Source organism: Sylvia atricapilla, chromosome 28 (genome assembly GCF_009819655.1).
Source record: "Sylvia atricapilla isolate bSylAtr1 chromosome 28, bSylAtr1.pri, whole genome shotgun sequence".
Taxonomy (NCBI): domain Eukaryota; kingdom Metazoa; phylum Chordata; class Aves; order Passeriformes; family Sylviidae; genus Sylvia; species Sylvia atricapilla.
In genome coordinates, this window is record NC_089167.1 from 3,087,051 (window position 1) to 3,105,860 (window position 18,810).

The 18,810-nt window shown below is 59.3% G+C and overlaps 3 protein-coding genes across 5 annotated transcripts; 1 reads left to right on the plus strand and 2 right to left on the minus strand.

Moving 5' to 3' along the window:
* Positions 1–421: 421 nt before the first annotated feature.
* On the minus strand, positions 422–9,793 carry DDHD2 (DDHD domain containing 2). The gene is made up of 17 exons (XM_066337281.1): positions 9,595–9,793; positions 8,359–8,549; positions 7,720–7,809; positions 7,323–7,443; positions 6,317–6,406; positions 5,660–5,795; positions 4,885–5,093; positions 4,471–4,541; positions 4,245–4,364; positions 3,982–4,077; positions 3,771–3,893; positions 3,532–3,687; positions 3,350–3,452; positions 3,100–3,264; positions 2,566–2,728; positions 2,169–2,280; positions 422–1,923 (listed from the first exon to the last, which is right to left on the minus strand). The coding sequence occupies exons 1-16, from the start codon at positions 9,776–9,778 to the stop codon at positions 2,190–2,192; spliced, it is 2,109 nt and encodes a 702-aa protein (XP_066193378.1). The 5' UTR covers positions 9,779–9,793; the 3' UTR covers positions 422–1,923; positions 2,169–2,189.
* Positions 9,794–12,457: 2,664 nt separating this feature from the next.
* BAG4 (BAG cochaperone 4) lies at positions 12,458–16,490 on the minus strand. 3 transcript variants are annotated; one of them, XM_066337283.1, is made up of 4 exons: positions 16,404–16,490; positions 14,990–15,229; positions 14,167–14,415; positions 12,458–13,798 (listed from the first exon to the last, which is right to left on the minus strand). In XM_066337283.1, exons 1-4 carry the CDS (start codon positions 16,476–16,478, stop codon positions 13,316–13,318), a joined length of 1,047 nt encoding a protein of 348 aa, XP_066193380.1. In that variant the 5' UTR covers positions 16,479–16,490; the 3' UTR covers positions 12,458–13,315. The 3 variants fall into 3 exon arrangements, with proteins under 3 accessions (XP_066193380.1, XP_066193381.1, XP_066193379.1); XM_066337284.1 differs by lacking the exon at positions 16,404–16,490 and adding an exon at positions 15,653–16,339; XM_066337282.1 differs by lacking the exon at positions 16,404–16,490 and having other exon boundaries at positions 14,990–16,338.
* Positions 16,491–16,615: 125 nt separating this feature from the next.
* Positions 16,616–18,444, plus strand: LSM1 (LSM1 homolog, mRNA degradation associated). Its single transcript, XM_066337288.1, has 4 exons — positions 16,616–16,735; positions 16,973–17,041; positions 17,439–17,554; positions 17,968–18,444. Exons 1-4 carry the CDS (start codon positions 16,690–16,692, stop codon positions 18,136–18,138), a joined length of 402 nt encoding a protein of 133 aa, XP_066193385.1. The 5' UTR covers positions 16,616–16,689; the 3' UTR covers positions 18,139–18,444.
* Positions 18,445–18,810: the final 366 nt, after the last annotated feature.

Sequence of the window (18,810 nt, forward strand, 5' to 3'; positions counted from 1 at the left end):
CTCTTTCCTTGCAGCTTTAGTATAGTTTTAACGTCAGCAGAAAATGAAATGGTGTCTGAGAGCATCCTGCACAAGTGCTCATTTCCCTGCCCATGGTCTGTCTCTCAGCCAAGGAAGGGCAGAGTGCTGCTGAGATCCAGGGCCAGCTGCCTGGCAGGAGCTCAGTGAGCAGTTGTTTGTCACTGGTCCCTTCAAAGACAGGTGTAGTTTCAAGCATGTGTACATGCAAACAGCACAGGTGAGGCTGCAGCAGAGCAATGCAGGTGAGTCTGTAATGAAACACCACCCCAGCAGCTGCAGTTCAGACCCTCTACAACTCTGCAGCTTCAACAGAATCACAGAAATAGCTTCACTTTCCCCTAAAACTGCACATGTGAATTTTCCAGCCCTTCCCTACCCCCCCAGACATGCACACACCACAGTCATCTACTTATTTATTTTGGCTTTTACTGGAAAAGACATTAAATAACATTTAAAATGTATTTAACTTTTTTTTTTTTTTAACAAAGTGCATAACTTAAAAAGCTGATCATTAGTGTCCCATGTTAAGACTGTCTCTTTTCCTGCTCTCATGAGACCTTAGCCAGCAGTGGTTCAGGTGCTGACCAAGCAGCTTGGCTGTTCCTGCAGTCAGGTAAGGAACAGCTTCTGTTCCTTGGGAGGGGAGGAGAGATGGAGGCTGCAAACAGAACCCTTCCAATAGTGCAAATAACAGACAATGGAGGAAAAACAAACCAACAGGCTGTGGGGGGGGAAAAAAGGCTCCTTACCCCATGCAGGGCAAAAGTCAGCAGGAGGGAAAGTGGTTTGGCTCTTCCAAAGGCTGCACAGCAACACCTCCCACAGCACTGGAGCCCCAGCCCAGGCACTGAGCCAGCCCAGGGGCAGATCACAGCGGCTCTCCAGCCCTGTCCTCCTCAGAAAAGAGCTTCAAGGCAGGTGCAGACTGAGCTGCTGTCATTCCTGCAGTGTCCAGACCCGCCTGGATCTGGGCTCCACCTTTGCTGGCTGCGTTTTGTACATTTAAAGCTAAAAACAAGGGCTGGAGCGTGGTGGCGCAGGACCTCGGTCCCCAGCAGACAGTCCCGTGGGCTGGCAGTGCTGCTCTGTCCCTGCAGGGCACAGGGGGCTCACACTGCCCTGACACTGCCACCAGCAGTGTGGTCCCCAGGCTGGCTGCAGCTGGAGCTGGAGCTTTCCTCGGAGCTGGGCACTGGCTTGGTCAGTGCCCTGGGGAGGCCCTTGGTGTGCCAGCTGGGCTGGGTGAGGCTGCTGAGCTGTCACTGCCAACACACCACAGCAGGGAGGAGCACCAACGTGCCGCTCTCACAAGGTGCTTTACAGAGCAGCACGGCCCAGGGGTGCACAAACATGCAGCAGCAGTGCAGGGACGGGAGGTGGCTGCTGGACAGACCCTGCTGGCTCAGCAGCAGCCTGTGCCCTGGGCTTTGCGTCCTGGGCCCGCTGGTGTGGGTGTTTGTGTCAGCACTCAGCAATCTCCCTTGCTCCAAGGCTGCTGTAGCTCTTTCCACACTGTGTGTTTAAGGCTTTTTCTCCTCAAGGTCCTGGGCTGTGAGTGTCCTCCCCGAGCCAGGCGCAGGGTCAGGACCTCAGTGGGTTCTGAGCCCAGACAGCTCGTCTGCTGCAGTGCTGGAGGAGCTGCTGTGGGGACTCACAGGGTGGAGGTTAAAAGTACACGTTGCCACAGGGAATCACTGTACAGGTGTTGAGTGTGTTTGAGCAGAAGTGTTTTCCCTTGACGGTTTTTTCCCCCTATCCCTACCCAAAATGGAGGAAAGTCCATCCTCATCTCCAGGCAGCAGCAAGTACTTGGGAAGCAGCATGCAGGACACGGCAGCAGAGGAGAGAGGAAGGCAGAGAAGAGATCTGGACTTTCCTGGTGAGTACTCAGTGGGACTGAACCTAAGAAAGCAAAAGGAGAATGCAGGAAGAGCTGCAGTGAGGCAGGCAGAATCCAGCCTCGTGGACCCTCCTCAGTTTCCTCCTCTTGCAGGGAAGAGCAGAGAAACCAAAGGTCTGACAGGCCAAAGAAGAAAGCTGACACAAGCTCCCTGCCCTAGATAATGGATGTTATTTCCTCAAACAAACCAGATCTCCTCTGAGGTGTCCTAGGAAATCCAAAAGGGGTTAAGGCAAAGGTGACTTACAGCCAGAACAGCACAGGTTGGTCACTGGCTTCCTGGTAAAGGTTGATCCAGTGTGATGCCTTGTGTCTGGTAGATCTCCTTCAGAACCAGCAGAACAGTGTCCTCTGACTCCCTGCAGGAGGAGGACATGGCAATCAGCAGGGAATGCTTCCCTGCACTCTCTCAGGACATCTGTGACAGCTGGGGTAGGTGCAGTGCTCTGCAGATGCAGGCAGCACAAGGCAAGGAGAACCACAAGTCTTCCTCTGTCTGTGCCCACCTTCTGTGTGTCACAGACAGGAGAAGATCTTGTTCCCTTGATCAGCTGAGGCTTTTCTACTACACTGGCTTTGAAACTGATGCCATTCTGCTTCCACCACAGTAAATTTGAAGCCCTGAGCATTACACAGGCACTTACCAATAGCAGAGATGCCCCTGGAGTGCAAACAAATACTCGTTGAAGCTCTCTATTGGCTTCTCCTGCAGCACGTAGTCGATGCGGTTCCCTCCGTTCAGCCTCCCCACGTTGATGAGAGGGGGACTCTCTTCCTTTGTTGCTGGGGGCTCCTCTGGCTTTGTGTCTGGAGGAAGGAAGAGCAGCCTGGTTCAGCCACAGGGCACCAGCAGCCTGACAATACAACAGCAGGGCCATGCCCTTTTACCCCTCTGCAGCTCACACAGGGGAGAGGCAGCTGAAGTGCTCAGAAACAGCACTGGAGGGGGACTGGCTTAAAACATGGTGTGAGTGTGCTGAAACCCCCCCAGAAAACCCTTTCATCAGGTGCTAACAGGGGAAGGCCACAGTATTTGGGGAGAGCCAGGTGCCTCCACAGCCAAGAGGCTTGCTGGGCACAAATGATGGGCAGTGTGGGAGTTCAGGCAAGCTGCTTCACGGGCAGCTCCCCAGGCTGCATCCCTGGCTCCCCCCTGCCCCATGCACCCCAGCACCGACCTGTCTGCTTCTCAGTGCCAGCCTCTGCCTCTGCTTCAGCCTCGGTGCTCCCTGCCTCCAGGGCTGGCACCGGGGAGCGGGTGAAGGACTGCCAGGCCACCCGCAGCGACCCCAGCAGGTTGTTCTTCAGGTCCACGCTCATGCGAGTCAGCCCCTCCTTCAGCTCTGCAAGGCAGGAGGGGGGTCATTGTGGGGCTGGGGGCTGCAGCAGCGGCCCCGGGCTGGGGGACAGGGGCTGCCTGTGCCATACCAAGGTGCATCCTCTTCCTGCCCTTGTGGTGGGGCAGCAGCATCGGCTCGAACTCCAGGTCGGGGACAATCATGGGCTCGATGCGATACGCCACGGGGTCGAACTGCACACAAGAAGGGGACAGTGGCCAGGGCTCGTGCTCCACGTGTCTCATGCAGGACAGCTCTGGTTCTTATACCTACAGGGTGGTAGATGTTGAAGAAGCCTTTGCAGGTGGGCAGGCTGTAGTTTGGGTCGATCCGCTTCACTCCTCGCACTGTGAGAAACATCCCAATGGGAGAGCCAAAGGCAAAGAAGATGGTGGGCTTGTAGTTCAGCTGGGGGTAGTTTGCCGAGACCTGGGAGAGGGGGATGTTCAGATTTGTTGATGAGACAATCTCTGTGCTGGTGTTACCAGCATCTTTGTGGGTGCAGCTGTTACCTGTCCCAAGCCAACGTCCCGGTATTGGCAGTTCCTGACATCCTCTGAGCTGTCCCAGTGCTGGGACGAGGACCCTGGCTTGGCTCCACGTTCACTGTGCCCAGGAGCTGCTGAGCTCTGATCCTGCAGCAGCACAAAGGGGTCCTTGTGTCAGAGGGATGGAATGGGATGTGATGTGACGGCATGAGCACAAGCCATGCAGAAAACAAACCTTCATTTCTGTCTTGGAGCTGATGTAATGGAGTATTTTCATTCTTGGCCCTAAGGGAATTCCCATTTCTTTGAGGTTTTTCTCTGTGCACAAGAACTGGAAAATAAGCAAGGCTGGTGTTAGTCCAGGAGCAGAGGTGTGGCGAGGTGTCTGTTGTACGGGATTGTGTTCCTCCTCAGAGATGTTTCATGTGTCACTCAGTACCAGAAGATGTGCAGTGGTGGGATGATGGGGAGGAAAAGCAAAGAACGGGAGCTTCTCACCAGTGCTTGCCTGTCCATTTTCTCCTTCTCAAAAACATCACAGTACTCAGACAGCTCCAGTTTCTTCAGGATTTCTTTTACTTCTTCAGTACCCCCTGGGCTTGAGGCTGTCCTGGACCCCTGTGAACAGATCCAGAAGGGATCAGGCTTTCTGCTCACCAGTTTGCTCCTGTGCATGTTGTGTTCTCTCCCCCATCCCCATGACGGGGTCAGTGGCCTCCCATACCTGTGCACAATTCTCGTCCTCCTCGGGATCAGCCTTCTGGTTCGTCAGGAGATCAAACAAAATGAGTGACCCTAGAAACCAGGCAGAGCATCAGCATCTGGAGGGGAAGAGCCCGAGCCACCTCCTTTTTGGGATGGAAGAGCTGCACCCTGGACTTTTACAGGACAAGGGACAATGGCTTTAAACCGACAGAGGACAGGCTAGATTAGATGTCAGGAAGAAATTATTTGATCAGGGGTGAAGCACTGGCACAGGTTGCCCAGAGAAGCTGTGGCTGCCGCACCCCAGGAAACTGAGACAGGGCTTGGAGCAACCTGATCTAGTGGAAGGTGTCCCTCTGCCCCGGAGCATTCTGTGTCTGTGCCCTCCCTGCTGCCCTGGCACGCTGATGCTCAGGGACGGGGTGAGCCTCACCCAGGCTGTGCCCCGCGATGGACACCCCGCCCTTGAACTGCGGGTTCCTCTGCAGGAAGAGCCGGTGCAGGCGGTTCATCTCCGAGGCCACCGTGTCCACGATGGTCTGGCAATAGGTGGAGCTGTTGTAGAAGAACACGTCCAGGATGGTGTCGTTGATGAAGTGACGCAGGCGGTTGATGCTGGGCAGCGTGATCCGCTCCAGGTCACTGCAGGGGAAAGGGCACAGGGGGTTGCAGCTGGGGAAGCCACGGAACCCCCACCACGTTTCTAAAGTGTAAATTCAGAGGATTGACACAGTCTCCAAGGATGTATGTTGTAATCCAGGCCCTCAGCTTATGCCCAGACTGAAGGCAAAGCACAGCCTGTGCTCTTATATTCCGAGAATAAAGAGCCTCTCCTCTCTTCCCCAGGAGCCTGGCCTGCTTTCTGCCCTTGCTGGGGCACCGCAGAGCAGTGCTGCAGTGCAGAAACTGGGAACTCAGTTCTCAGAGGCCTTGAGCAAGGTGTGGATGTCCATGGTCCCTCCCAAGATCAGAAGTAAGGCAGAAGCCTCTCTCCTCAGGATGCTGACTGGAGCAGGCCCCTGCCATGTGCTGCAGAATGGCAGTGGGGAGGAGCTCTGAGGGTCCCTGTCTGTCCTATTCCCCCCTACCCCAAAACCTCACAGCTTTCCCTTCACTTTTCCAAGAGAAGTGGAGCTTCCAGGGCAGGAGGCTGCCTGTGCACCCTGCCATCCCCCTGGCCCTGGGGACAGTGGCTGTTGGACACTTACACGTCCACGCCAGTGGAGTGCAGGGAGCTGTGCCAGTTCACAGGCAGGAACTCCACCCGGCCAACCTGCTGCTGCTCCTGGGCCTTCTTGAAGTGTGCCTGCAGCATGCTGAGGGAGACGTTCCTGAAATCATTCACTGCAAAACAGAAGAACCTCTATGGAGATCCGCCAGGCTCTGGGGCCAGCCCGTGGCACCAACAACACTTAATACAATGAAAGATCATTATGGGGAAATCCCACTGGGGTCTTTAATCTGCTGCTGCTCCCTTAAGTCCCTGAATCTTTAACTACAGATCAGGGGAGGCTCCATGCCCTGCCACGTGTGTTTACGGGATTTCACTGCCCCATCTGTGCCTCCTTCACAGGGGCAGGGCTTTAGTCTGGCAGTCAGGATAAGGCACTTTTAGAAATTTATAAAAAAATAACTCTGCTGTGAAGCAAAACTGATGGACAGCACGGTTGCCTGAACCTTTTCAGAAGGTGGGATTTGGTGGGTCAGTGAGCACTGTGCTCACACTGCCCTCAGTCAGCAGGTTTGGCCGTGCAGCCTGCCAGCGAGTGGGGAGGGTTTGAGGCACCGTGACAGCGTTTCCCATTCCCAGGATGTTCCCCATTCCCAGGATGTCCCCATTCCAGGGGTGTTTTCCCGGCACCTACCGCACTGCACGATGCTGCGGAAGCGGATGTCGCAGGCGGGGCCGATCCCGTGCACCACAAACACCAGGTGGTCGATCTGCAGCGGCTCTCCTGGGGATGAGAGGGCACCTCAGGGCTGAGCAGACAGCGCCCAGCAGGGAACAGACCTGCTGCAGGCACCAGTGTGCAGGACTGGAGCCTCCCACCCTCACCTCAGCCCACGGAAACCCTTGTTTGTGCCCGGATGTACACCTCAAGGGTGCTGGGATTTCTCCCACCTCTCTTAGTCCTGCTAAATTCAGCTGCCTGCCCTGGGATGGCAGCAGGGGAAGGGGCAGTGGCAGCTCACCCCTGCTCAGCCATGGGGATGGTTCAGCACAGGGAATTGCAGGATCAGGGGGGTCTCAGTGCAGCTGTCCCATGCCCAGCCCATTCTGATGAACCCCGTGGAGCTGCATCTCCCAGGGAGGCCCCAGGTGGAGTCAGGGCTTGTTCTCTCCTTCCCACACACCTTGGTTTGCATACATGGCAGGCACCCATGGGAGATGGAGTAACTGCCTGACATGCTCCTGAGGCCTGACTGGGAGCTCAGGGCAGCTGGGAAGGGACAGAGCTGACACTTGGCTGCAGAGATGGGGAGAGCACATGCCCCAGAGAGTCACCAGCACGTCGGTAAGTTATAAACCACTGTGCCCCTTGCAAGGAAAGAAACTGCTCCTGTACAAATACAGACATTGAGACCTCAGGGGTAAATCCAGGCACTGCAGAGCTCCCAGCAGCTCTGTCTCTGTACAGGAGCTGGAAGCTCACCAGCCTCCCCCTGGATCTGCAGCTCTGCACGTTCACTGACACTGCAGCTCGCTGGGGCTGGGGAGGTTTCTGAAACCACTTGGATCCTTTTGGCACAAAATGTTTTGACGTGCACTTTACTTAAAGGATCATGGGAGCTTCTGCCAGTCTTTTTGAGCGGTCAGGCTGGAAAACACTCGACAGGGTTTGGATGGGTGGAGGGGAGCAGCAGGCTCACCGTTGGGGATCTCGACAGCGATGTTCTCCACTCCTCTCTTCACAGTCCGGGGCCGACCTTGTTCCGTGGGGGTGGAGACCCAGTCGTCGGAGCTGGCAACGGGATGGTAGTGAACCATCAGCTTGGGAACAAGAAGAGCCTGTCAGTGACCCGAGAGCAGAGACAGCTACAGCAGCTGCCGGGTGACACGGGGTGGTACCGGACTGTGCTGGGCTTTGCTCGAGGTGTTGATAAGAAATGTGAAGCTGTTGGCACTCAGCTGCCACTGCCCTCTCCTCTGCTATACAGGCAGGTGAGTGGAATGCCATTGGCACAAACCCATTTGAAGGGAACTGCACCAAGAGACCCAAGGGGACGTCCCCAGTGGTCACAACAGAGATCACTAGGCCCTGCTCACCTTTGGGTTGTGCAGGATAATGACTTCTCTGTTGGGGGACTCCAGCTTCTTCTTCCATTCACCCAGAGTCACAGCAATCATGTAAGCTTCCTACAGAAGAGAACACCCACTGTGAGTCAGCTGGAAGTATGCCCATCAATATTCAACCTCTTGGGACATTCACCACCCAGTTTTCAGAATCTCTTATCAACCCTTTGCAAAAGAAGGAGAGAAATCAGCTGGAGGAGCAGCAGGGTCATCCAAGGATCACCTGCTAAGGGTGTTGAAGAACTCCCCGCTTTGACAGCAGCAGCATCAAACTTCCCCGCCAACTTAGAACTGCTTTTGGTACATCAGAATGGAGAGTATTGCCAAGATGGGTATTTTTATACGTCTGTCTATACATCTCTACATTTGCATCACCCCAAAGGAACGCCTGGCACCTTAAGGTGCTGGGGAAGGATGCAGGGGAAGGGGAAGACACGGCAGTGCTCACAGTTACATCAATCAGCCGCAGGAATGCCGTGCCAAAGCCTCTTTGGAGTTCACGTCCTCAGGCCTGACTGCGGTGCCAGTGGCCTTACGTGGGGTTTGGAACACCGGGGACAGTGTGTGACAAGGAGAAGCTGAGATGGAAACCAACGGGACAGGCGTGTTTACCTCCAGTTCCTCGCTGAAGGACTCCGAGTAGGGAATATACTTATTGTCCTTGTCCCCCTTGTAAAACCAGGTGCAGCGGCGCACTTCGGACACCTCCTCCTCCCAGTACACGGCCACGCGCTGCCGCGTCCGCAGGTGCACGTCGTACCTGCCCCCCGAGGTTGGCACCACCACGTCACCCTGCTCCTTCCCTGCGGGAACCGAGGCCTGCAGTGAATCCTGAGAGGCCTGGAATGGCAAGTTCCCCCAGGCTTGAGCCTGGAGCATCCCCCTGGGCAGCGCAGCGCAGCAGGTCAGAGCCATGGCAGCAGATGGCAATGTCCTCTGCACCCAAGTTCAGAGAGGGTGTTGGGGCATCTGGGCAAGATGCTCCAAGTCAGGCTTCGCCCAGAGGCAGAAGGTAAGAGGAAAATATTACGCTACATCGTCCTTCCCTGGCCTCTCCCTGCCTCACCTGGAAGGTAAAAGTGAAACTGGCCCTGGGAAGAGCATTGTGTAACAGTGGGGGTGCAGCAGGGTCTCCTGTCTCTAAGCTGTTCCTCTCTGAAACAGAGAACTCTCTACAGACCTCAAACTCTGAATTTCACTGCCTTTTGGGTCTGCCTGTGGGCCAGGCTGGGCCAGGCAGCACCACCGGGGATGGGCAGCACAGCCTCTAATCCGAAACTTCCTGGGCGAGGGAGGACGGAAGCCAACCCTTGGGCAATCGGAGCCCTGCCTGTGGCAGCAGCAGGTGACACAGATGGTGACATTGGGCACACAAGGGCCTCGGCACAGGGCTTGGAGTTGACCCCCAATCCTTGCTCCCAGAGCAGGCACAGCTCCGTGCTGTGGATGGAGGGCTCTCCCAGCGGAATTCCTGCCATCCTGCTTGCTTTCTGCCAGCCTCACCGGAGGATGCTTGGCAGTTTAATTATATATAATTTAGAGCAGTATCAGCTGAATGGGGTCAGACCGTTTGATGCATCTAAACAGCTCAATTATTTGGAGCAGGCACATGGCCAAAAAAAGTCCCAGCTTAAAATTCCTCGAGGGAAAATCTAGCATCCCATGGGGGGAAGCTATGGATGCGTCCAGGGAATTTTTCCCTGGTACCCAAGCACACACCTGATGCTCCCCTGTCAGCCTCACCAGGCCCATCCCTTACGGTGATGCAAGAGCGGGGAGGTGGGATGCAGAAGCGAAGGGCGGCTGACAGACCGCGGCGGTGGGAGCCCCCGGCCCATCCCGCCCTACCTGCGCCGTGCGCCTCCTCCAGCCGCTCCGAGTCCTGCGCGCTGAACGGCACCCAGCGCTCCCGCGTGTCCGTGACCTTGCACCAGAACCAGTGCGGCACCACGGCCTCGTACCGCCCGCCGGGCTCCGGCTCCGGGGGCTCGGCGGCGGCCGGCGGCGGCCGCGGCGGCTCCTGCGCCGCCATGGGGCTGCTGCGGGGGGAGCGCCGGTGCCGCCGGTCCCGCCGCCTCCGGGGGTCCCGCGGGTCGCTCCCTGCGCCGGGGAACCCGGTCCCGCTGCCCCGGCCCCGAGCGGCTCCGGCCCCGCTGGCCCGGCGGCTGCTGCGGCGGCGCGGCCCGGCCCGGGCGGAACGCAGCCTCCGCTCGGCCCCGGAGCCCGCCCAGCCCGGGGCGGTGCTGCCCGCGGTCCGCCCCCGCCGTCACGGCCGGGGAGGAGCGGGGACTGCCCGCGATCGCTGCCCGCAGTCCCGCCCGCAGTCCGTGCTGGAGCTCTCTCGCCCGCAATCACTGCCCGCAATAGCTGCCCGCAATCACTGCCCGCAATCACTGCCCGCAATAGCTGCCCGCGATCACTGCCCGCAATAGCTGCCCGCGATCACTGCCCGCGATCACTGCCCGCAAACACCGCCCGCAATCACTGCCCGCAATCACTGCCCGCAATCACTGCCCGCAATCACTGCCCGCAATAGCTGCCCGCGATCACTGCCCGCAATCACCGCCCGCAATCGCTGCCCGCAATCACTGCCCGCAATCACTGCCCGCAATCACTGCCCGCGATGACTGCCCGCAATCACTGCCCGCGATCACTGCCCGCAATCACCGCCCGCAATCACTGCCCGCAATCGCTGCCCGCAATCACTGCCCGCAATCACCGCCCGCAATCACTGCCCGCAATCGCTGCCCGCAATCACTGCCCGCGATCACTGCCCGCAAACACCGCCCGCAAACACCGTCCGCAATCACCGTCCGCAATCGCTGCCCGCAATCACTGCCCGCGATCACTGCCCGCAAACACCGCCCGCAAACACCGTCCGCAATCACCGTCCGCAATCGCTGCCCGCAATCACTGCCCGCAATAGCTGCCCGCGATCGCTGCCCGCAATCGCTGCCCGCAGTCCCGCCCGCAGTCCGTGCTGGAGCTCTCCCGCCCGCGGTCCGTGCTGGAGCTCTCTCCCGTCCCCCTGCCCGCGATCCCCGCCCGCGGCCTTTGCCCTCGGCCCCTCCCTGCAGCCCTGCCGCCGCTGTCCCTGCCTGCAGCTGCTGCCCGCGATCCCTGCCCGAGACCTTTGCCTGTCCTCCCTGTGCTGTCATCGCTGCCCGTGACCCCTGCCCCGATCCCCGCCCGCCTTCCCGGCCCCTGTTCCCTCCGTGTGTCCCCTGCCCGGGCGGGGTCACTGTGGCCCCGAGCTGGATGCGGGGCGCTGGAGGCAGGGAAACACCCACCCTCCTGCCAGCTGCGGCACGAACAAACGCTCCAGCATGGGGCGATTGCAGCAGAAACCACGCGGTGCTGAGTTCATGCTTGTTTTTCAGTCCCTCCGTGACACTTTAGCCTCGGTGGCGATTGAGAAACCCTCTGCTGAGGGCGAGCACTGCTGGAGAAGCAACGGGCAACCCCAAAGTAAGAGTTTGGTTTCTGTAGAGATGAGCCCGGCGATAAACAGACTTTCTAATCTGGGGGTTGTGATGTGCGTGGATGCTGCAAGATAAACCAGTTGCCAGGAGCTGCTATCCCAGTGCTCACCGTGGCGCTGCAGGGACTGGTGAGGAAAACTGAAGGGGCAGGAGTGCTCAGTTCCCCAGTTCTGCAGCTGGAGAGCTGCAAACCTTGGCCATGCAGAGCCTGCAGCAGTCGGGGCTGACACAGCTCCTGCCCGTCTCAGACCGTCTCCACCCGGATCACCCGGCTGTGACACTTTGGTCCTGTGTGAAGGAGGCAGCAGGTAGAGATGTGATTGCAGCAGTCTCCTGCAGGCTGAGGTGCGGGTTGTGTGCCTGATCCCAGCTCAGCTCAGCTCTGGGGGAAACACAAAACCCACCCAGGGAAGCTGGAATGTCACAGGCAGCCACGCCGTCCCACGGAGCTGTTGGGGACGCCCTGCAGTGATTACCTGCCATTTCAGCCCACTTCTTGTTCTCTCGTGTGCTTTTCTCCAGGGATTTACATAACCCTCTGCCAAGGAGGCAGGGACAAGAAATACTGTTCAGGCATGTGTTACCTGGATGGGTTCAGCTGACTGGGGGGAAAGGGTGGCAGTCACAGGGGCTGGGCCCTGCACCAGCACAGGGACAGGGCAGCACTCATGGAGCACTGTGAATTGTTTTGATCTCCCAGTACAGCCAGCAATCCCCAGGAGGCAGATGCCAGGCTGGAAGCCCGGAATGGCTCAGCCTGGCTGCTCCCTGCCTGACATGAAATGAAACAGAGCTGAGCCTGTCCCCAGGATATCCATCTCCCTCCTGGCTCACCCTGGCTGTGCAGGCTGACCACATGTGAACATGGACACATCCAACAAGCTCCAAAGGTCAGTCCTGTGTCCACAGCCCTGTCTGGGATCTGCCAGCTGCATCCAGGACCTCGGCTGGTTGTCAGCACAGAGTGCATGGTCACGGCACTCCCAGCCTCAGGCATCCTAAATCCCTTCCAGACCCCTTCCACAACTCAGCCACTGGCCTCACAGCCACAGCTGGAGGCTCCTGGAGCATCTGCACTGCCTGGGGTGCCCTGCCACCCTGGCACCCCAAAACAGCCTTCACAGATGTCCCATTAACCCCTGACCTCATCACTGTGGAGTTTCAGCATGAGTTACATCAGTTACATCACCACTTCTCCTCAAAGAAAAAGAGACTTTGAGACGTCTCAATTACAAAATAACATTTAAAACTTGTCAGGGTTTATTAAGTGTCACACATAGCAGTGAGTTGCTGCGCAGGTGGTAACCAGGAGGCTGGAACAGGCCGAGCTGTTCCCTCCCCGTGGTGCTGCACAGTGGGACACAAAACTCTCAGGATGGAGAGGGACATTAAACACGGGATTTTGACCCAAGTGACCTGGAAATCGCTTCCAAGCATCCTGCATCTGTTCTCTCCTTGACTTGCACTTCTCCTTCCCAGTGGCAGAACTGGGATTTCCAGTCTGTCCCTGTGCCCACAGGGACACCCCACGCTGGCTCTGCACCACAGAAGAGGAACAGCACGATGTGACGTGTGCCAGCACAGTCCCTCCCTCCAGCACTTCAGTGTTGCTCCTTGAGTGCACTAAACAACCCCCATGAGGACACACAGGGTTTATGGCAAGGGAGCTGAAGCTGAAATTACAGGCAGTGAGGACAAGCCCAGAGTCTTGGTTGGTGGCTGCACACTGCAGCACATCTGCCCAGTGTTTAAAGATTGGCTGTGGCTGTAGGAGGCACCCAGAGATCGAGCCTGGTCTGGGGAGCTCTGTACACAACACCACAGGGCTCCATCCTCGGCCCAGTTCTCTTCAACGTCTTCATTAAATACTTTTGCTGCTTCAAACCTCTCTCAATTTGTCCTCTGCCGAGTTGTTTGTCAGGGCTGGGCTTCTGGGCTGGCTTTTTGGTGGGTTTGATTTGATTTGTTAACTCAAGGCTTATTGCTATTCCATTGTCAAGAGTGCGTAGCAGAAAGAGCTGAAATTTAAGAGAACTGCAACTCTTTGGAACCTCAACCACAGGCGGTGTGTTGTGGCTCATGTGCTTTCACAATCCCTTTCTTTCCAGTTTTTCCAGTATGGCCTGAATTCTGTGGACAGACTCTTTCCTGGCCTGCCGGACACTGTCCTGGCCCCCAGTCTCAATGGAATCCAGCTCCAGCAGCAGCTTGGTCAGCATCTCCTCCAGCAGCCGGTAGGATTTATCTGTCTTCTTCCCCACAAATTCATCCACCTCGTCCTCCAGCTGTTCAGCCTCGCCCATCACGTGCAGGATCCTCTGAATCTCAGGCTGCACGGCTGCAGGGTTTGTGGAAGGCTGGTCAGCAGGTTTGAAGCCCGGCTCCCGGCCCCCAGGCTTCCGTGGAGCGAGGTCATAGAGCTGGGGCTGGGCACTGTACTGCACCCGGGGCTGGGGCTGGGTGGCCTTGGCCATCCTGTGCTCACTCACTGCCCCCGAGTGCCGCTGGGTGACATCAGAATAGTAACTGTGCTGCCTGGGGCTTTGCTCAGGTCTGTCGTAGACAGAGTCCTGCAGTCAGAAGGAGAGAACATCTCTAAGTGCATTTCCCTTAAACCTAAAGGTTTCTGCTCTCATCCTGCACCAAACAGTGGACAGGGTTAGGGATGCTGGGGACAGGGCTCTGTGCTCTGGTCCCCCTGCTAGAAAGCAACACCTCAGCAACACCTTGTCCAGAGGAGGAATCCAAGCCCCTGAACCCCCCATCAGGGCTGCTGCTGTCAGGGGTCCAAAACTGTGGAGTCACTTAATTCCTGATCAAACCCAGCAAAAGCCTGTCAGACCCATTTCAAGACCCACCCCAGGACATCTTGTCCTTCCAGTACTTTAGAGAATCACAGCCATGGATTTAAGTCTTCTGTATGCAAACAGGACCTCACCTGGCCCTGTGACTCCCAGGTGGGAGGGTGGGAAGGAGCCCCGCTGCTGGTCCAGGACGGGTGTGACTCTGAGATGTAGAGGTTGCCGTGCCCCGAGGCCGCGGGCCAGGCGTAACGTGGCTGCACCCCATAGACAGAGTGGGGGCCCCAGGTGTCCTCCAGGGCTCTGGGCTGTGGCACTGGGCCCTGCCCTGTCACCCCTGCGCTGCTGTCTCCGTACGGATACTGCGGCATCGGCATTCCCGGGGTCTGCAGGGACAGGGGAACAGGCATTAACAACCATTACACCCCCAGCACTGCACCCTCACATGGCCCTGGGGCAGCCAGGGGGGGTCTGGGCTCTGCTCCCAGGGAACAAGGGACAAAACAAGAGGAAACAGCCTCAAGCTGTGCCACGGCAGGTACAGGCTGGACATCAGGAGGAATTTCTTCATGGAAAGGGTCGTAACACATTGGAACATAAAGGCCAGGGAGGTGGTGGGGTCCCCATCCCTGGAGGTGTCCAAGGAAGGACTGGACGTGGCACTCAGTGCTCTGGGCTGCGTGACAAGGTGGGGATCGGGCACAGGTTGAACTCAGTGATCTTGGAGATCTTTTCCAACCTCAGCCATTCTGGAATCCTGCGAAGCGCCCGCAGCTCACGTTGGGTGCCCAATTCCCACTTTCCTAGCCCAAAAACTCCACAGAAGAGAGTGACCACCAGTTTTTCTAAGAATAAAACCAGGCAGCACAAGAACCACGGGGTGACCCCCAGGTACACCAGAGCCCTTCCCCCGGCCACACCCCGGGACCAGCCCGCTCCTCCCCGCCGACAGCCCCTTACCTGAGGCGGGGAGTAGCCGGGGACCTGCTGCCTGCGGAGCGCGGAGCCCTCGGGGGGACACTCCGGGGGCCCGTAGCTCCAGGCGGGGGCGGGCGAGGGGGGCCGGTAGAGGCCCGCGGGCTCCGGGGGGTACGGGCTGCGCGGGGACCCCGAGCAGTAGAAGCCCCGCGCCTGCGGCAGGCTGGCGTAGTGCGGGTACGGGGGGCTGTAGGCTCCGTTGGCATAGGGAGAATCCATGGCCTGCGGACAAGGGAGAGCACAGGGGAGGTGATGGGATATGGACACGGGCAGAGATGTCGCTCCAGGAGCGAGGACTGGCCCTTCCTTTGCCTTCAAGCTGATCTGCCCCAGTTTTACGTTCTCCTGCTCTAACCTGGATGTACCAGGTCTAACACTGAGCTTAACCAGGTATTGCTCAGCCGAGCTGGGCTCAGGGGAAGGTGTGCAGCCCCTCATAGTGAGCAGCCCCTGGAGGATTCACTGCCACAGCTACATCAGTGACTGAAGGATGGAAAACACTCCAGGAAAGTTCATTTCCCCACTCGTTCTCACGCAGACACGATGCAAACAGACGAGCTCTGCCAGCCAGTGCTCAGCTCCTTGAGCTGCAGGATGTGTGGGTCTCTGATGGGAGGTCTGCACATCGCACGTCCGCGGATTTACCTGGATCCATCCCATAACTGATGTGTAGGGAACGTGAGTTTCCACCTGACTGCAGAGGGGATACTGAAGCACAGGACTTCAGCAGCTCAGGGAATGACTCCCTGCACCCTGGGGCAAAGCAGTGTTCTCTCTGAGCAGCTTCAAGGAGCGCAGGCTGTACAACCTGTGCGCCGGGATTTATGGAAGAGCCAGTCCTGGCATCGCAGAGGATAACCCAAACCACAGCCGTGGCTGGGGAGCAGAGCCTGCTCTGGGCAGGGCAAAGCCTTTCCCGTCACACGGACTTTGCACAGCAGCCTGAAGCCCAGCTCGATAAACCGCACAGATAACGGGTCCGGCACTGCCCAGCCGTGACACCAGATCCGGGAATGCCCGGCCACGGGACCGTGGCCCCGGCGCTCAGCACACCGCTCCGGGATCGCCGCATTCCCGGCCCGCCGCATTCCCGGCATCTCCGCGCTGGCACAGGTGCCCCAGAAACATCCCCGTGAACCGGCTCCGCGGGCAGCGCCTCCCCGCGCTCCCTCCTGCCCCGTTACGTGCCCGAGGGCCCCGCGAGCAGAGCCCCGAGCAACCGGCGGGGCGGGGGAGGCTCCGGGGCCGGGGGCGCTGCCCGCGCTCCGGGACCGCCCCGCGCACCCGTTATCGGGGCAGGGCCGGGCTGAGCGCCGCCCGCCCGCCCCGCCGTGCCGTGCCCGTGCCGGGGGCCGTGCCCAAGCCCCGGGCCGTGCCCGCCCCGCTGCCCCGTTACCTGCGCGGCCTCCGCGGGCGGGCGCGGGGACCCTGCGGGGCGCGGCGGGCCCGGCGCGGCCGCGCGGGGCTCCATGGCCGCCGCCAAGGCCACGCCCCCGCGCGGCCCGCGCCCAATCAGCGGCCGCCCCCCGCCCGCGCCGGCCAATCGGCGGCGGCCCCGCGCGCACGGCCGGCGCGGCTTAAAAGGGCAGCGGCGGGTGGGGCCCGCCCGGCGCGGGCGGTTCCGGGGCGGCGGCGGCGGCACCGGCGCATGGCGGCGCTTCCGCTGCGGGCGCGGCGGCACCATGAACTACATGCCCGGCACGGCCAGCCTGATCCAGGACATCGACAGTGAGTGCGGCCGCGCCCCTGCCGCTGCAGGGACGGCCCGTCGCCTCCGTGCCCTGTCGGTGCCGCCCCGACCCGGGGTCTAGACTCCCGCTCCCCCGGGTGCTGCCCCGCGGTTCCCCGCGCGGTGCCCGGATCCCTGTTCCCGTAGCGAGCCGCTCTCCGTGGGCTCCGGCCCCGCGTGGCGCTGTCCCGGGCGGGGGTCCCGGGGACCGTGCCCGACGCTCTCCTTTCCCGCAGAGAAACACCTGGTGCTGCTGCGGGACGGCCGGACACTCATCGGGTACCTGCGCAGCATCGACCAGTTCGGTACGGCCGGGGCTGCGGGGGGTGCGGGCAGGCCAGGAGGAGGAGGAGGAGGAGGAGGGAGCCGCGGTGCGTTTTTGGGGTGTGATTGTGCCCCAATCTCGTGGCCCCCCGGATTTGGTGCTGCACGGAGGTTTCTCCCACACCTGGGCGCGTCCCCTCCCGCGGTTGCTGCCGCTCTGGCATGGATGGCTGTTGGAGCAGAAGCAGCCGGGTGATGTTCATCCTCTAACCGAGCGCTCGGTCCTTGCTCTGAACTTGCGGCACCAGCATCGCCATCATCCTCTGAGCTGCCCTGGGCACGGGGCTCAGCCTGCCCTGCCCGGTGGGACGGGGGACACTGCTCGGCCACAATTCACAGTGCGACGTCCGTGCTTTTCTGTGTCTCTCGTCACTGCAGCGAACTTGGTGTTGCACCAGACCGTGGAGCGCATCCACGTCGGCAAGAAGTATGGGGACATCCCTCGGGGCATCTTCGTCGTGAGGGGCGAGAATGTGGTGCTGCTGGGGGAAATTGTAAGTGCACAGCTCCCGCTGGGCCTGAGCTGGGGGTGTTTGGGGTCTGTCTGTCTGTGCAATGTGGGTGCTGCTCTGTTGGGCTGGAGTTGGAGGGCCAGTTCAGGCTGAGCCATCACAGGAGCACAACCTGCAGGGCAGGGCTGCCACAGCCCCTCTGGGGTGACACAAAGGATGAGGAACAGCGCGGAGGGAGCTGTGGGGAAGCTCCAGTTTGTGTGGCATTGCTGGAGGCTGGCATTGCTGGCTGCCTGTTACCTCCTGATGGGCTCAGGAGGAGCTGAGCCCTGTTTGCTTTGGGGTCCCCGGGAGCCCTGGCCACCCCTCAGAGCGCTTCCAGCACCTCTGTTGTCTGTCACCCCCACCCTTTGCTGGGACTCTGTGCAGAGCTACAGGGGTCATTTCTCCTGCAGGACCTGGAGAAGGAGAGCGACACACCTCTGCAGCAGGTGTCCATCGAGGAGATCCTGGAGGAGCAGCGGGTGGAGCAGCAGGCCAAGCAGGAGTCAGAGAAGCTGAAGGTGCAGGCGCTGAAGGAGCGGGGCCTCTCGGTGCCACGGGCAGACACGCTGGATGAGTACTGAGGCTGCTGCTGCCCCTCTGCTGCAGGGAGCCAGGGCTGCTGGGGACCCGCTGGGCAGGGACAGATTTCCTTGGAAAGGCGGGTTGTATTTGCAGATTGTATTTTCCGTGGTGCTGGTAACTGTACACAAATCATGCCTTTAGTCTCCTTCTGGAGAGGGAGGTGAGGAGGGCCCAGCGCACTGGTAGTGCAAGCATTTGTGTTTGGGAGGCAAATCACTGCTCCTTGGGTTTGTTTGCTTTTTCCTCCTCACATGACTCTGGGTGAGAGTTTTCCTTGACATGTAAATAAATCCTTGATCCTGCCATCGATGGTTTTCCAGTATTCTGGTCCTGACAGTTCCCCCTCTCTCAGGACAAGCACCCCTCAGGCCAGCTCTTGTCCCCTCCGTGTGCTGTGCAGGGACAGATGAGACCCTTGGTGCAGCCGTGGGCTGGGCTCACTCCAGGGAAGGCTGGAACCTGTGGCAAGATTCTGCTCTGGGATGGGAACAGAACCTGGGAACCCCCGTACCCCAACAAAGACTGCCCGTACCCCCAGCCAGGCTGTGCCACTGCCCTGCAGCTGAACCCACTAATTACCAGTTGAACCCACTAATTACCTGCTAATGAAGAGCTGCTGCACCTGGGGCTCTGCGGAGCTTGGACGTCCAGCCCCTCCTCACCTCGGTGCT

Coding starts and splice junctions, on each gene's coding strand:
- DDHD2 (XM_066337281.1), bottom strand. CDS start 9,778: ATGGCGGCGCAGGAGCCGCCGCGGCCGCCGCCGGCCGCCGCCGAGCCC. Junction 4,078..4,244: donor AAATGGACAGGCAAGCACTG/GTGAGAAGCTCC, acceptor CTTATTTTCCAG/TTCTTGTGCACAGAGAAAAA. Junction 3,894..3,981: donor GCTCCAAGACAGAAATGAAG/GTTTGTTTTCTG, acceptor GTGCTGCTGCAG/GATCAGAGCTCAGCAGCTCC.
- BAG4 (XM_066337282.1), bottom strand. CDS start 15,445: ATGAGGGGCTGCACACCTTCCCCTGAGCCCAGCTCGGCTGAGCAATAC. Junction 14,416..14,989: donor CCGGCTACTCCCCGCCTCAG/GTAAGGGGCTGT, acceptor CTGTCCCTGCAG/ACCCCGGGAATGCCGATGCC. Junction 13,799..14,166: donor CCTGGGAGTCACAGGGCCAG/GTGAGGTCCTGT, acceptor TTCTGACTGCAG/GACTCTGTCTACGACAGACC.
- LSM1 (XM_066337288.1), top strand. CDS start 16,690: ATGAACTACATGCCCGGCACGGCCAGCCTGATCCAGGACATCGACA. Junction 16,736..16,972: donor CCTGATCCAGGACATCGACA/GTGAGTGCGGCC, acceptor CCTTTCCCGCAG/AGAAACACCTGGTGCTGCTG. Junction 17,042..17,438: donor GCGCAGCATCGACCAGTTCG/GTACGGCCGGGG, acceptor TCGTCACTGCAG/CGAACTTGGTGTTGCACCAG.